At 32.8% G+C, this 16953-nt stretch overlaps 1 protein-coding gene across 16 annotated transcripts in view; it reads right to left on the minus strand.

Annotated features, from left to right (window-relative positions):
* LOC148623284 (uncharacterized) overlaps positions 1–16953 on the minus strand; it is a 56227-nt gene that overhangs the window by 16711 nt on the left and 22563 nt on the right. For 3 of the 16 annotated variants that reach the window (XM_088565025.1, XM_088565016.1, XM_088565017.1), the window contains 6 exons: positions 15292–15402; positions 8990–9577; positions 8518–8679; positions 7484–7665; positions 2861–2892; positions 2568–2633 (listed from right to left, as the gene is read on the minus strand). In XM_088565025.1, coding sequence (XP_088421151.1) covers positions 2568–2633; positions 2861–2892; positions 7484–7665; positions 8518–8679; positions 8990–9577; positions 15292–15402 — 1141 coding nt within the window. The remainder of the gene's footprint in view (positions 1–2567; positions 2634–2860; positions 2893–7483; positions 7666–8517; positions 8680–8989; positions 9578–15291; positions 15403–16953) is intronic. The other 13 variants (XM_088565026.1, XM_088565023.1, XM_088565033.1 and 10 more) reach the window with 10 other exon arrangements.

Raw genomic sequence — 16953 nt, forward strand, 5'->3', positions numbered from 1 at the left:
GCCAGATTTAGCATAATTAGACTCAGTATCGCCAAGAATCACTACTATTCCATTTTAGCTGAAATCAAAGCAAGTTTACAGGGTTTGACACTAACTTCTCTTGCCATGTGGCCCAAAGGACAATTTTATATATAAATTAGATAGTCCTCAAAATTATTTTGCTGTCCTGCTATTAGGACTAATAAAAATTTTTGAAATAATTTCAATAGTCCAAATATACAAACAATTTAGAGCCAAATTTCAAGGTGGTCCTCCCTTAAATTAAATAGGCATAGAACTATCTACCTTATATCAAACCCTGGTTTAATTATGGGCAGTGGTTTGGGTCAACTTGACAAAGAAGCTCAAGGGTAATCAATCTCATATGTAAATTGAGGACTACTGAAATATGTTATTTGTACAATGGGAAGGAAATTGCTAATTTTGTACCTGTCTTGGATATATAATAAGGAACATAACCATACAATTTTATAGAGATCTTAATTGTAATACGTACATGGAAATTATTGTGCAGAAAACATGATGTCTATATAACCACAATATTTTTTTTACACTTTTCTGAATTGTCAATAATGTCTACAATTGTAAAACACCAATGAATATGTACTTTATATGTAGAAATAGATTCTAATCAATTGTCAAGTTTCAAGTTAATCCTTCAAAAAATGTCTAAGTCACTATATACCACAGGATACAATCAAATAGCAAATATTTCTATCATAATGCAATGCATGCAGCTGAAGGTTTAAGTGTCTTAACACAATAACGAGCTGATAATTGCAGCTCCAAGGTCTGAACACACAGTAACAAGCTGTAAATGCAAGAACTCAAACATAAAGAAAACAATAAAAGTCTCTAATACTAGGCCTGAAGAAGCTAACAAAACACATCAATACAATTAATAGGACTCAAACTCACAGACTTTTGAAAGTCTTATTTTATGAAACACTTCACTGTTTTTTTTTCTCTCTCTATATGTTTTTTTTCTAGATACAATTAATTAAAACTCTCTTTAAGAGTTACTGGTAACTATAATGTAGATTATTTCATCAATTGTTGTTAGTTGTTTAGTCAATATTTTCTAATCAGAAGTGAACAAAAAACAAAAAAAAAGCCTACAAAAAATACTTGGTATGACACAGCTTGTTATTACAGAGGTCAAACCCTGCAGAGGCAAGTGTGGACATACAATTCAAGCTTATTACAACCCTGAATCTTGATTGTGGTTCAATATTTGACAGGATAAAAATTTAACCATTTCTGAAGTGGTCCTTTTTTGCCTCTAATTCCTGAATGGTTCAATGCACAACCCAATCAATCAAAGCCTTACTTTGGTGGTGTGGCACTTTGTGAAACAATTTCAAAGAATTCACTCACTTTCACTCAAGTTATTACATAGACATCAGGGAAATGCTTGTTTTAGGCCCACTTTAGTTCATGCAAAAGGCCCAAAATCACACCCGGCCATCCTTTTGTGGTAAGGCACCTTGTACAATTTCAAAGAGATTCATTTACCTATAGTCAAGTTATTGTCCCAACATCATGAAGACGCTTGTTTCTGGCACATTATTCCTTAATAATTCAAGTAACAACACCTAAATCCAAGCATTCTTTTTGTGGCGGTATAATTTAATAAATATCCATGATCAACTAATACACAAGTTTTCTGAATGACACAAGGACACAGACAACAGTACAACACCATAATATGACTGCATTTTTTTTGTGCTTATATAAAACTAAAGCAAAAAGAAGATATACATTTTTGTAATAAGATCATTTCAGGATGAGTTTTCCTAATGGGAGTCAATACTTTTGATTTATATTATCTGCTTAATCTTCCAGAGCACATGAATTTATAGGAATTGTTTTGCTTGTTTAAAATATAGTGAGTAGTAACTTTATTAATGTTCCCTGTGTAATAAATTTTGAAAATTCACATGGGAAATAAATTGAGTCATTTCATTTTTTCTTCCACCAAAATGTCACACTACTATTCTCTTATGACTCTAAATATTAACCCCTCCTCTCAGTATTTCTTTTTAAATCAATTGAAAACAAAAATATATTATTAAGAAAACTTAAATATCACTTTGCAAGTGGTTGGTATAATCAGATAATCAGTTGGTTATTTAATCACTTGAGAGAAAGTAATAAAAGGAACCAAGATTTCAGTGAAAATTAAAAGAATATATTCCAAGGTTAAACACAAGACAGTGAAACGCTTGAAATTTCACTTGTGCACAGACCAAGTTCCCCGTTCTATCTAGATTATTCATTCTTTCCTACTAATTTCCTTATTGATGTTCCTAGCTATGTTTCCTTTTCTTGTATCTACTGTTTATAAAACAAATAATAAAGTAAATAATAAAAAATGTTTGTAAGGCATCAAAAACCTGGACAAACTACCAGAAGTTTCTCTAATATAACATTCAAGTTAAATATGCCAATCCAAATAAATGATATAAGCTCTATATATTGATGAAGTAATTAGATTGTACTGTAAGGGTTGGATATAATGGATGAGAAATACATAATACATGCTCAAAATTTAGCCATGCAAGTACCTGTATTCTGACCTTTTTTTCTCTCATCATCTCCTCGGTCAAACCGACCGCTACCAATTCGACCAACTTTAACCAAATATACAAGTTATATTATCATACACTGAAAGTTCATTATAACCATCTAAATATAAAAACTGTTTTCTTTTGACAGAAAAATACCACATAAATTTGTTTTCATTGTAATCCTGAAAAAGACAGAAAGTGATACCATTGTTATCAAAGCAACAGTTTGTCTTTTTACCAAGTAGAAATTTTGTAAGAAATAAATCATAAAATAAATAATAAAAATTTACCTGGTCTTCTAGCTGGTTCTGTCTGCTCTAACCTATTGTAAGTAAAGACATACAAGTTAAACATTACTATCAGCCTAAGAATGTCAAAATCAGACGATCAAGAAAGATTTTAACTTTTTTTAATTGGTTAAAATGCACTGTAAAAATTGTATGTTATTTTCATGACCAAAATAACTATTTAGAATATTCCCATTATGTTATTTCTGTCAAGATTGTTGAATAAAAAGCTTCATCCTGACCAGAATGACAAAACTGCAGCATGTTGTGCTCTGTTCACTTGGGGCAAATGCGGACACAATAGCAGTTTTTGAGAATTAAGCATAGGGCACAACAAGTGGTTTGGACACAAAAATGCATAAAACTTGGAAATGCAATTAAAGTTGGTCCCTGTAATTAAAGCAAGACAAATACATGTCTGGATCACTGTCATACATATGTCAGAAAACAAGTGTCTTCAATATGTATATAAACACTAAGCAAGTGAAAAAAAAACTGCAGTGTGGGTTACATATCCCAATGAAAGCATATACTGCTTGAAAGGTGGCTAAGTTCAATGTGGATCCTGAAAAATTCGAAAGATCTTTTGGAGACCCTCAATTCAAGATTATTATCAGAATATAATAGCATTAAAACCTATGATTTTTCAACAACGTATACTTCTTTTCCCCATACTCAGTTAAAATCCTGACTTAAAAACATTATATATCACTGTTTCTCCAAAAAAGATGGTACAACACCTAGATACAAATATATAGATAGTTTTTGGAAGAGATTTCTCATACTTTCTAAAAAATAATTACAAATCATCTTCCAAATATACAGAAGATGTTTTCAAATGCTGGAATTTTTTATCGACAGCATATTTGTCCAGTGTGGTGGATATGTTTTTCAACAAACGGTCAGCATTCCAATGGGAACAAATGGTGCTCCTCTACTAGCTGACCTGATCCCAAAGAAAGAACATTGTTTAGCTAGATCCTTTAATCTCAGTTTCCGTTATATGGATGACATATTATCATTAAACAATCCTAGTTTTGGAGATTTGATACATCGCATCTAACCCCTGAGAATTTGAGATAAAGGATACTACAGACACAATGAAGTCAGTCTAATATCTTGACCTACACTAAGAGATCGATGGTAAAGGAATACTATTGACCAGACTTTACAACAAAATTGCTAACTTTCCTTTCATCTGTGGCAACATCCCTTCAGCATCTGTGTATGGAGTTTTCATATCAAAACTCAAACGTTATGCCAGAGCTTGCCATAAGTATGCAGACTTTTTGTATTGTGCTAAATTTCTTACAATTTGGCTTCTAGAACAGGGTTATGTTGCTACAAGATTGAAGTCATCACTACAGAAGTTTTATGGTCGTCATACATCACTATGTATCCATCTGCACCATGAAAACTGATTTGTTCAATGTGTCATACTTTTTCTTTCCTCTTTCATCTACATAAGACTTTACTTTTTATGAGCAACATGGCAGTTGTTCTTAAAAAGCATTCATTTCATAATCTAAATAACAGTCAAAAGGTTCTCCATACAAATTTCTAATTTCCAGTCATGCAAGGGGCCAAAAATAGACCCTACCGTACCTTTTCCTTTCTTCATAATAAGTGGAGCACATCTTTAACATGTATATCATCACTGTGTAAGTCTGCATAATATGGTTTTAATACTTTTTGAGTAACAGTAAACACTAAGTGAGTACCCATTAATGTGACAGACACATGGATTGTAGGACAGACGTATGGACAGATGGATGGAGTGCAGTGGCTACTAAAACTTCTGTCTCCATTGGTGACACAGGTAAAAACGTAAGAGATGTAAATCTAATAGAAAAATACAGGCAGGGATTTTCATTAGAAATACAATAAAAAATTCAAAATAGCACCAAAAATTAAAATAAAATTTTTTGGGGGCATGGCCTCCTTTGGCCCTTATAACTTAATAAAGAGCTTTGCTTTAAGTGCATAATACGCCTGTTGCCCTTATAACTTAATAAAGAGCTTTGCTTTAAGTGCATAATACCCCTGTTGCCCTTTTAACTTGTCCTTATGCTTTTAATGAAGTAATATATGATTAACTAGAAATACTGTGAGTCCTGTCAAATACCCTGCACCCCAACCCCCCCAAACAAAAAGTAAATAAAAAATGCCCAAAGAAACACTATCATAACAAATGGTCCATTTTCAATGATTTTTCAACGAATATATTTCCTTGGCCGTTTTTGCCTTTTCTTTTTAAAGAGTAAATCTTTGACATTTATACAAATCGGAAGTAAGTTTACTTCAATATATACGAACGATTCACCACAGTTTCATAGTTAGTGAAAGTGTTTTTGAGTTACTGTCCGAAAACTTGAAAATCCCCTTTTTTATAAGTATAAAAATTCATAACACGGAAACAAAAGATCTGAAATTTATAAAAACTGAAAAGGAGCTTACATCAAAAGATATGAACAATTAACCAAAGTTTCATAGAAGTTGGTGAGTGTTTTTGAGTTATTGTCTGAAAACTTGAAAATTACCCCTTTTTTAAGTATAAAAATTCAAAACATGGAAACAAAAAATCTGAAATTTATAAAAATCGAAAGGGAGCATATGTCATTAGATAAGAACAATTCATGGAAGTTTCATAAAAGTTGGTGAAAGTGTTTTTGAGTTATTGTCTGAAGTGTTGATGACAGATGGACAATATACTATAATACGTCCCGTCTTAGACGGGCGTATAAAAACCATAAGAGATATCTAAAATCTAATTTATATAAAACAGGCAAGAATTTTCATAAAAATCCAATAAAAAATTCAAAATTGGACCAAAAATAAATAGTTGATTTGTTTTTGGTGTGGTCTAATTTTGTATCCCATTAACTTCAAAACATGAAAAGATAAGTCTACCTTGTAAAAAACTTTTAAAAAAGAATTTCAAAAGTAACATGCTGACATCTGAATCATAACAAGAGGCTCCCAGGAGCCTGAATTGTTCACCTGGTAATTTTTCACCATTCAACGGCAATTACTCTTACAAGGAGTCATCAGACAACTTTTATCTCTGAAGACATGTTTAGGCCTTACAATAAGAATCATTTCAGCAATTGAAAGAATTTGGCTAAAAGGTTTTGGAGATAAAATATGTGAAAAACTACTGTCTGACCCCTAGGTTCTATTTTTAGTAATGGCAGCCATGTTTTTTGATGGATCAATAATCCCCACTTCAGTTCTATGCAGGATACCGCCAGGAACATTCATACCAAGTTTGGTTTCAATTGGTCAAGTAGTGTCAGAGGAGATTTTTGAAAGAAATAATATTAAAAATGGCAAAAGACGTTGAAAAGGGCAATAACTCCAACATGGCTTAACAGATTAGAACGAAAATTTGACTTCAGATAGATCTCATCATGCTGAACACTATTATCCTATGTCAGAATTTAGCTAAACCTAATGGTTTTGGAGATATATGAGAAAAATTATTATTTGACCACTAGGTTCTATTTTTAATAATGGTGGCCATGTTTTTCAACGGATCAAAAATTTCCACATCAGTTCTATGCAGGATACCCTAAAAAAAAACCATTTGTACCAAGTTTGGTTCCAATTGGTCAAGTAGTGTCAGAGGAGAAGAATTTTGAAAGAAATAACTTAAAAATAGTTTGTTTTTGTTTGTTTGTTGGGGTTTAATGCCCAAGCAGCAATATTTCAGCTATATTCAGGCAACATTAAAAATAGCAAAAAACGCTGAAAAAGGGCAGTAACTCCAAAATGGCTTAATGGATAAAAAGGAAAATTAGATAGATCTCATCATGCTGAACACTTTTACCCTGTCAGAATTTAGCTAAACCTAATGGTTTTGGAGATATATGTGAAAAACTACTGTCTGACCCCTAGGTTCTATTTTTAATAACAGCGGCCATGCTTTTTGATGGATCACAAATCCCCACACCAGCCCTATGCAGGATACCCCAAGAAACATTTATATTAAGTTTGGTTCCAATTGGTCAAGTAGTTTCAGAGGAGAACATTTTTGAAAAATTGTTAACAACGACAATGGACGACGACAACAGACGCCAAGTGATGGAAATGGGTCACATGGCCTTTGGCCAAGGTGAGCTAAAAATCAGATATTTAATAAACTGTTTAATCAATACTAATGATAACACCTATTTCCCCCTTATAACCCCTTATCTTCAAAAGGGGTGAGACAAAAACATACAAAAATTATAGGCCACTCAACCAAGGAACATGTTAAAATTCCAAAAAGATCAAATATTTTTTAGTCAAGTTATCACAAATGAATGAAAGTTAATGAACCTCAACAAAAACAACAGAGTGATACTGTATATGTTGCTTAGATACATTTTTAGTGGTTGTATGAAGATGTTTATTATTTCCCTTTGGAGTGTCAGCTATGTTCTATATACTGGTAACATGAATGGCCAAAAACTGATGGAAAGGACATGGTTTACTTCATTACTGGAAGTGATATTTTGAACTTTTTGCTCAGGAAATCTCCAATATTTCACTTGGAGGACTATCAACAAATGCAAAGCCTAAAAGCATTTTATTCCTTCACCTGGCTGAACTCATTAATATCCTTGATCCATGATTTATACTTACTCAATTTTTTCCTTATCCCACTCTCTTTTCCATTCGCCCGAGGAAGATTTTTGTCTTTCTATTCTTGCATTATCCACCCGATCCCTATCTGCTTTCCATTCCATGTACTGACGTCTTTCCTTTCCTGTCATTGTCACTGTCATCTCCATCTTTGACTTGGGAGGACCTGATCTGTTCTGCTGCTATCAACACAATATTGTTTTCATGTTCTGTTTTGTAAGTCAAACATGGTATTTAAATAATTCATGAACTTATTTCAATAATGTAGAAGTACTATTGGTTGTGGGTATAAATTTTCATGGCAATATTAAGTTCTGTCAAACCCCAAATTCACACTAACAATAAAATGTTATATTAAAATTGAAAAAGAAAATGACTTTATAAAATCCCAGACCTAATAAAAAATCTAAAATGATGTTGTTATTAATTATATCAGATACAGGATTCCTCCAAGACTACATGTAAGTCCATTCATCCCCTTTTCAATGCCCTTGACCTAATAACCAAGCTAATCAAAAATAAAAACAATTGTCAATATAAAGCATTCTAATTTGCAAGTGGGGCATAAATATATGTTTTTGGTCTGTTTTTGGTCCATTTTTGGTCTGTAATTCCTAATGGTTAGTCTGGACCCAAAATATCAATCCCAGCCTGCTATTTGTGGTATGGAACTCTGTTACAGCTTAATAGAGATCCATATATTCCAGTCGTGCAAATGTCAATCAATGCTGTTGATGCCCAAACAGTCATTTCTATACACCTGGATTATGTTGAACAGACAAACAACTGGATAGATAGACAGATGAAAAGGGCAAAAACAATATTTTTCTCCAAATAATTAGCAATGAATCAATGCTAAACAACTGTCAGACATGTTAATCACTGGTAGAGTTGGATACCATCTCCACAGAAAGATTTACTTTTACAGCAACTGGTATTTTCCAACCCGATTAATCAACAATTTCAATGAAATGCCTATAAAAAAACTCTAGTGTCAATTTTATATAAAACTCTTTGGAAAATCTTTAACCTACCTGTCTTTCTTTAACATTTTTCATTTGGTTTTTAACATTGCTGAAATCCTGACCACCAAAATTCTTTGGATGCCTCTTTGGAGGTTCTTTCCTTTCCTGGTTCTGAAAACCTTCCCTGGCTCGGTCTGAGAGGAAGTTATATGCTGGATCTGGAGGCGGGCCCTATAAAAGTACACCGCTATTTTATATGTGGATATGGGAAATACTTGTACACTGTTAGCAAACTTTTTCTTCAACACAACAAAAATATAATGCTTCAACAAAGGTGTCAACACTGTTAGTGGTGCTTTTTCAAACTTCAAGCTGTTTTTTTTTCCTACAGCCAAATTAAGCATTACAACACATGCTTATCAAATACATTCCTAGTAATATAACAACTCAAGTTTACATGACCTTGAAACCAAACTATAGAAACAATTCCTGGCTGGTTTTTAAAATGTAAGCCACTATATTGTGTTTTAAATAAACTCACTTCTACTCTCTCATCATGATAATGTGAACCCCCAAAAGGTCGCTTCCTGTTCCCATCATCGTCATCATACTGTTCCCGTTTATCTTGGTAGTTGTTCCTTTTAAACTCTCCACTATATCTATTACTGTAACCCTGTCTCTTGGACTGGTTACCTCTGCCTCTGGAGTCTGATCTGCTGAAATCACCACTGTTACGAAAGTTATCTTCTCCACTACTTCTTGAATCTTGTCTATCATAACTGTTCCTTCCTCGTCCTCTCCCACGAGAATCTTGTCGACTAAAATCGCCACTGTTACGAAAGTTTCCTTCATTACTACTACGAGAATCCTGTCGGTTGTAATTATCATTATTTCCACCTCTACCACCCCGTCCACGAAAGTTTCTATGATTGGATGATCTTCGATCAGTACGATAATCTGCATCACGATCGTCATGTTCACCAAATCTAAAATCATTTGGTCTGTCCTGTTCTCCAAAGCTGAAACGTTTTGGTGTTTCATGCTTGAATTGATGTTCATTCTGAAATCGATTAGGATCATCCTTTAGCTGAACATTTCTGGATTCTGCATTCCTGGTTATATGAATATCCTAAGCCATTAAAATTCATGCTGTTAGATTTCTTTACAATATGTTCTAACATGCTATGAAGGTACTAATTAGTGTATATTTGTATTGCTATTTTAATTCTGTAAGTTTGTGATGTTTAAGATAGAAAAATATCATTGAACTGCCTCTTACATTAGAGAAAATTGACATCTTAAGTAAAATGGACATCAAAACCCTATTGTCAATAGTATTTCTCCAGTCAAGTTGCTAAAACTTTCAAGCCTGAATAAATATGATATTTAACAGCTCACAGTGAATGATTCTGTTTTATCTATTTAATAATTGTTGGAAGTTTTCTGTATATATAAACAACCCTTCTACACAATGTGTGAGATTTTTCCAATGCCTTAATAAACTTCAAACATTCAACACTTATGATTGATTGATTGGTTATTATTGAATGTCCAAATTATGGCAGATATTTCATGCATTTCATGGCAAGAATGATTGACCATTCAAACAGACCCTGCTTTGTACAGGCTGAGTATGATCTTTATTGTGCCAGCTGACAGAAGCAACAGCCCCTAGATAGGTATATCACCACACCTGTATACATTATTCTGAGCCAATTGTCACTCTAACCCATAAATAGTGTGTGAGAAGCACAGCTTGTAATGACTGTCAGACAGTTTGGGTAAGTATAACACATTATTCAGGCTTGATACTGCTTTCATGAAATGTTAGATACACCATAAGATTTTGAATAGAAAAGTAGAATTAAATGGATATACATACAATCATATTTAAGTTATTTTCTGAGAACAGGGACATCTACAACAATGACATTATATAAAATAAAAAAAATAAAACAAATTTAATAGGGTCGTAAAAAATGTACTGGGTAATAGGACAAATTATTATTCCTACTAGTACAAAACATGTAATACCAAAACCTTTCATGCAAGTATCATGCTCTGAAATTTTACATGCAAATTATGGAATAAAAAAAAATATGCTTATAAACCTAGACTATAATGAAGTTTTAAGTGCAACTTTTTTAAAAGGAATACATTCTCTTTTATCATTTTCAGGCCGACTTATTTATTTAAAAGTTTACATACACTGTACATATATCTTATGTCTGACATATAAAACTTCTGTCAAAAACTGTAATGACAACATTAAAACTATTGTATAAAACCCTTTCAAGGGTAGAAAGAAATTTTCAAACTGATACATCATTAACTTGAAGAAATGCCATTACAAATTATCGTTTCTATGCAATTCTTATGAACATGTGAGGTTTGTAGGTTTTGGATCTGAAAATATTGACAACAAACTTCTGCAAAATAAATATTTTGATACAAGAGATATTAAATATTGAAATATCTGAGTTGTCCACACATGGGACCAATATTTTCTGCATCAAAATATGTCATGAAGTGATTCTTTGGTTTTTTTTCTTCATGTTATGTATCCATGAACTGCAAAAAGGGTTTTGTTAAAAAGGAAAGCATACATTTTAATAAAAATTATGCAATATCCATGTTGATTGGACAAACTTTATTTCTATGGTTGAATTCAAGTGACTTTTTGTTAAAATAAGGGCCAAATTCTTAAAAGGTAAGGACTAAATGCAAGATTTTTTTAGGCCTTTTAACACAAAAATAATGGATGACATTCTTTTTTTTCAATAATAGAAGAACAAGTAACTTACCACTGGCTAAAGACAACAATATAAAAGCTATTTACCAACCCAGAAGATCATGTCAGTGGCCATCAACAGTTGTCTTCAGCAACTGCTAATGACCACCAAAATGTCTTCTGAGGTGTTTACTTGATCATAATATTCATTTTCTGAAAGTATACTAACCTAGATTCCATCAGTACAAACAATAAAGAGGGAAATTACTATTTAAAAATTTAAAAATTTGAAAAAATGAGGAATTTCTCAACAAAAAATAAGGCTTTTTTAGGATTCTTCTGCTTTTACTAGGAAAATTAGGGCTGCTTTAGAAAAATAATGAAAGTTAGAAAAATAAGGGCCCACTTGAAGCCTGACCAAACATACTGGGTACCCCTTTAATCAAGGACTGCTAGGACCTAAGACTGCTGTAAATTACTTTAAGTTTAGAAACCTTGACCTTACACATGCTGAACTTAATATCAATAAAGATGTATTTCTGTGACTCCTACTTTCATCCATCAATGCAAGTTTGTTTAAAATTCATTTAGGCAAATGTAAGGTACATGGCAGAAACCAATCATTAACTAGAAATACTGTGAGAGTTGGATAATCTCCCCTTGTAGTCCTCTGACAGTAACTACATTCTAAACATGATGCCAAACCTTACTAAAAAGCTTTATCAAAATCCCTTCAGTGGTTAAGGAGGAGTTGTGCTATGAAAACCCTTAAATTTTTTAAGTCCTTCAATAGTAACCATATTCCTTCATCTTCATAAAACACTCAACTATAGATGCAATTAATTTGGCTAACATCCTCCATCACAAAAATGTTACCAACAAAATTCCCCCATATTTCAAAGACAAATCCATACCAATTATTTCATATTCCTATACTTCACCCATCACATCCAAAATTTTCAATTATAAAAGGCTATTGCAGAACCTCAAGATTGAGGACTTCAAGGCTAAACCATCTGACTGTTCTTGCAAAACCTCTCCATTCAAATATGGTCCTTCTGCTCACGTCGTTACGGGAGATTTAACCATTATCGAAAACGAATCTCTGCGTAATATCCTTTCTAAAGATCCCAAGTACTGTGATCCACACTTCATAAATTGTAATTATAACTTTAAAGTTCTTACGGATGCCGTCGAGGACTATGCAAGAAAATGGATAAAACGAGAACAAGAAGACATTGATTCTCTGTCAGAGTAGTTAAAGGCCATGAGGTCTTTAATTTTGAAACAAATGAAAGTTTTAAGTAGGTCAATGAGTGCCAAGGCTACATCAGTTTTCAAAGACCCTGATGTAGCAAAAACATTGTCTACTATACATGACAAATATGTTGTCGCACCAGCAGACAAAGCCCAAAACAACACTGTTTTTGTCTGCAAAACGTTTTATATCCAATGCTTATTATCAGAGGTAGACGTAGAAAATAATAGCAGTGATAGGACCTACACTGCTACCACTCTCTACAAAGACAGTTAACTCAGTTAAAATCCCAACTTAAAAACATTATACATTGTTGTTTTTCCAAAAAAGATGGCACACCTTGATACAAATATATAGTTCTTGGTAGAGATTCCTCATACTTTGTAAGAAATAATTCCAAATCGTCTTCCAAATATACAGAGGAAGTACAAAATGCTGGAATTTTTAATCGACAACATATTTGTCCAGTGTGGTGGACATGTTTTTCAACAAACGGTCAGCATTCCAATGGAAACAAATTGTGCTCCTTTACTTGCTGACCTATTCCTTTACTCTTATGAAGCTGACTTTATAGCTGATCTGATCAGAAAGAAAGAATATCATTTGGCTAGATCCTTCAATCTCAGTTTCCACTATATAGATGACGTATTATCTTTAAACAATCCTAATTTCGGGGATTTGATACATCGCATCTACCCAAAAGAACTTGAGATAAAGGATACTACAGACACTGTGAAGTCAGCCTCATATCTTGACCTACACTTAGAAATCGATGGTAAAGGAAAACTATTGACCAAACTTTACGACAAACATGATGACTTTTCATTCAGAATTGTCAACTTTCCTTTCATCTGTGGCAACATCCCTTCGGCTCCTGCGTATGGAGTGTTCATATCACAACTCAAACGTTATGCCAGAGCTTGTCGAAACTACGCAGACTTTTTGTATCGCACTAGAACTCTAACAAATAGGCTTCTGGAACAGGGTTATGTTACTACAAGATTGAAGTCATCACTACAGAAGTTTTATGGTCGTCATCATGAACTCGTGGGTCGTTATGGTGTATCCATCAGCACCATGAAAACTGATGTATTCAACGGGTCATAGTTTTCCTTTCCTCGTTTGTCTACCCCGGATTTGACTTTTTATGAGCAACTCGGTAGGTGTTTCTAGAAAAGCAGAGGACACTCACCCTACCAGTGGACCTGGTCCATGCTCCCAGTTTTTAGAGGAGTCCGAGTTGCTCATTTACTTTTGTTACTTTGTATGTATGATTTTAGGTACTTTATGTTCTTTGTTGTGTATGTCTGTTTTCCATGTCTGGTCTTTGTCCCTGGATTACATTCTTTTGATTACTGCTATAACCTTGGTTCCCTTGATTACTCTTTCTATAAGTTTAATCAAAATCCCTTTTTGTCTACAAGGTTTTAACATGTAAAACCCTTAAGTTGGATTATCTCCCTTTGGAGCCCTCTGATATTAACCATATTCCTTCAAAAATATCTACATATAATGCCTAATCTTCCTATAAAATTTCATAAAAATCCCTAGAGAGGTTTAGGAGCAGTTTAAACATATAAAACCTTTAGGTTGGATTACCTCCTTTTAGTCAATTAACACATTTACCCAGAAAATAAAAACTGAAAAAAAAAATTAAACAAAACTGTCTTATGTGGTAAGGAATGATTTATAGTATACCGGTAATTTAATATAGACTTTTTATTTTATTATCAAGTTCCACTAAATACTACACAGGTTAACAAGCCAAAAATAAGTGTCTCTGAAAGCCAATGGTGGCAGCATGGACGACAGCATCATACCATAATTCAACTGCAAATGTTAAAGCAAAGTGCTGTTAGCACTGGGGTTTTTGATTCTTGTGAAAATTGTAGCATGAACAAAATTTTAAAGATTACATGATGTAAAATAAAACTAAAATCACACATTTGCATTTCCCATATTATCAAGAACTGTTTTTCCTAATATGTATTAACTGAATGTTAATCAATACTACTGATTTCCAAAGTACAAACGGTATCAATAGTTTAACAGTATCCAACTTCACAGACATTTACATATTTTGTTCTATTTCACCTTTTTCCCAATTTTTTAAACCTGTCCAAAAGTTAATTTGCAATGAATTTAAAAAGTATTTCAACAGAGTATTATCCTACACTGTAATTATACTCAAATGGACATAACTTCAACTAAAGAAAATAAATTTCCTTGATCAATATAAGATTTTCAAAACTAGACACTTATTATCAAATTTGAATTCTCCCACCAATTTTACTTGGTTAAAAATCCCTGCTATTCACTTCCTGTTTATTAATCATGATAAAATGGAGATTTTGACTGATAATTGTATTAAATGAAACATGCTTAGCATATTAAATGCTTCTTGACACATTACTGCAAGAATTTCATTCCCTAAATGCTAATTAATTACTAAACATCCAAAAAGGAGTTTCACAAATCTACAGTTCAATTTTAAAGACTAGATCTCAATTTTGTAAGCAGAAATAAATAGAATATTATTGAGTTGAATAATTGCCAGAAATATATTTACAAGTTATTCAAGATTGAATGATACAGAAGTAATGACATTTGGACTATATTTTTGTAGTGTTCAGAAACAACAAGAAAGTTCCAGGCATGTATTGGAAACATAGGATATTTTGATAAATCAAAAACACTAAAATTATTATCTTTTCCCATTTTAGAACATTTTGATGTATAACATTGTAAACATAGAGGACTCAATTTAAATACTTTTTAAAAATGTTCTCTTATTTGTTTTGTTGAAATTTGCACAGAAGTGTAAGGACTCTGAGTGACTCTATAAAGACATTACCTGTACAGGGTTATAATCTCCCCCAGATTTTGGGCGGGGTTTTCCTCTACCCATTGGCTTTCCTGTATTCTTTTTGGGCCTGTCATTCTGTTTATTGTCATTGGAAAATGACTGCAAATACAAAAAAGATTGGAAATAATAAAATTTTAGTCTTTTATGACTTATCAAGTTATAGATCACACAACCCATCTTTGGGTGTTGTACCTGTACTTTTGAGAGAAAATTTATATAGTTTGTACATGAAAGCTTTGATTTGGTTGATTTTAGTGTGAGATGTATTATTTTCTCAAAAGTGCAGATCAGAATACAGAAAAGACTAATGTTACCTAAAAATATAGCATCTGAAAATGACTGGTAAGAACACCTAAAACACCAATAAATGTCCAAAAAGGCCAAATACTCAAACATGGGTCAACAGAATTTTGCCAAAATTAAGTTACAGATAGATCTTGTCAAGCTGAACATTTTTACCCCAATGCAAGAATTTGGTTAAACCTAACAGTTTTGGAGATTTATGCAAAAAACTAATGTCTGACCCCTATGTTCTATTTTTAGTAAAGTCAGCCGTGTTTTTCAACAAATCAAATATCAAATCATAACCTTTGTGCAGGATACCCCAACAATCATATCTTAATCAGAAATATTTACTGAGTAAACAAATGTTATGTAGTACAATTAACCTGTCTACAGTCTATCATATTTGAGATCTAACCCAAAGTTTAGACTGAATAAAATACTAAATGCGGTGCAGATTGACACAACCACAGATGTCTTGACCCACCATTCAAGCTTGATACAGCTTTGAATTTTGATTAAGATCAAACGTTTACTGTGGCAACATGTGTTTAGAGTTTTAATACAACAACTCTTACGTTATACCAGAGTTTGCCGAAACTACAGGCATTTTGTACTGTGCTAGACAATTAGGCTTCTGGAACAGAGTTCTGTTGCTACAAGACTGAAGTCATTATTACAGAAGTTTTATGGTCAACATCCAGAACTCAAAAATGCATAATGTAAAAGACATGAAAATCTAAGTGGAGCTTACATGTACATCAATAGAAAGGAACAATTTACTGTTCCATATTTAAAATTATCGTGCAAATATGAGAAAACCCCCTTATTTATGTATAAAAGACCATGACTAAAACAACAAGAGGCTCCCAGGAGCCTGAATCGCTCAGCTTGTTAAATGTTTGCCTTTTAAGGGCAATACTTCTAACAAGGAGTTGTCTGACTCAATGAAGACTTTGGTAGAATTTTTATATGGATCATTTCATCAATTGTAAATTTCTTTTTACCTATTATACAATGTAGTTCTCAAGATCTACACTTGAAAGTTTCTTTCTATCATAGCTTTCAAGATATTGGCTGAAAACTGTAAAAAAAAACTTTCAAGTGCAATAACTCTAACAAGGAGTTGACTGACAACTTTTATCTCTTGTAGGCCTTATAATAAGGACCATTTCAGCAATTGAAAGAATTTGGCTAACAGTTTTGGATATACATAAAAAAAAATTCTGACTCAACCATTTGTTCTATTTCTAGTAACAGGGGCCATGTTATTTGATAGATCAAAAATCGCCATTTCAAATCTATGCAGAATACCCCAAGAAATATTCATACCAAGTTTGATTCTAATTGGTCAGATAGTTTCAGAGA

The sequence above is a fragment of the Perna viridis genome, chromosome 2, assembly GCF_037379345.1.
Source record: "Perna viridis isolate PV_CMFRI_1.1 ecotype Kerala chromosome 2, ASM3737934v1, whole genome shotgun sequence".
Lineage (NCBI taxonomy): Eukaryota > Metazoa > Mollusca > Bivalvia > Mytilida > Mytilidae > Perna > Perna viridis.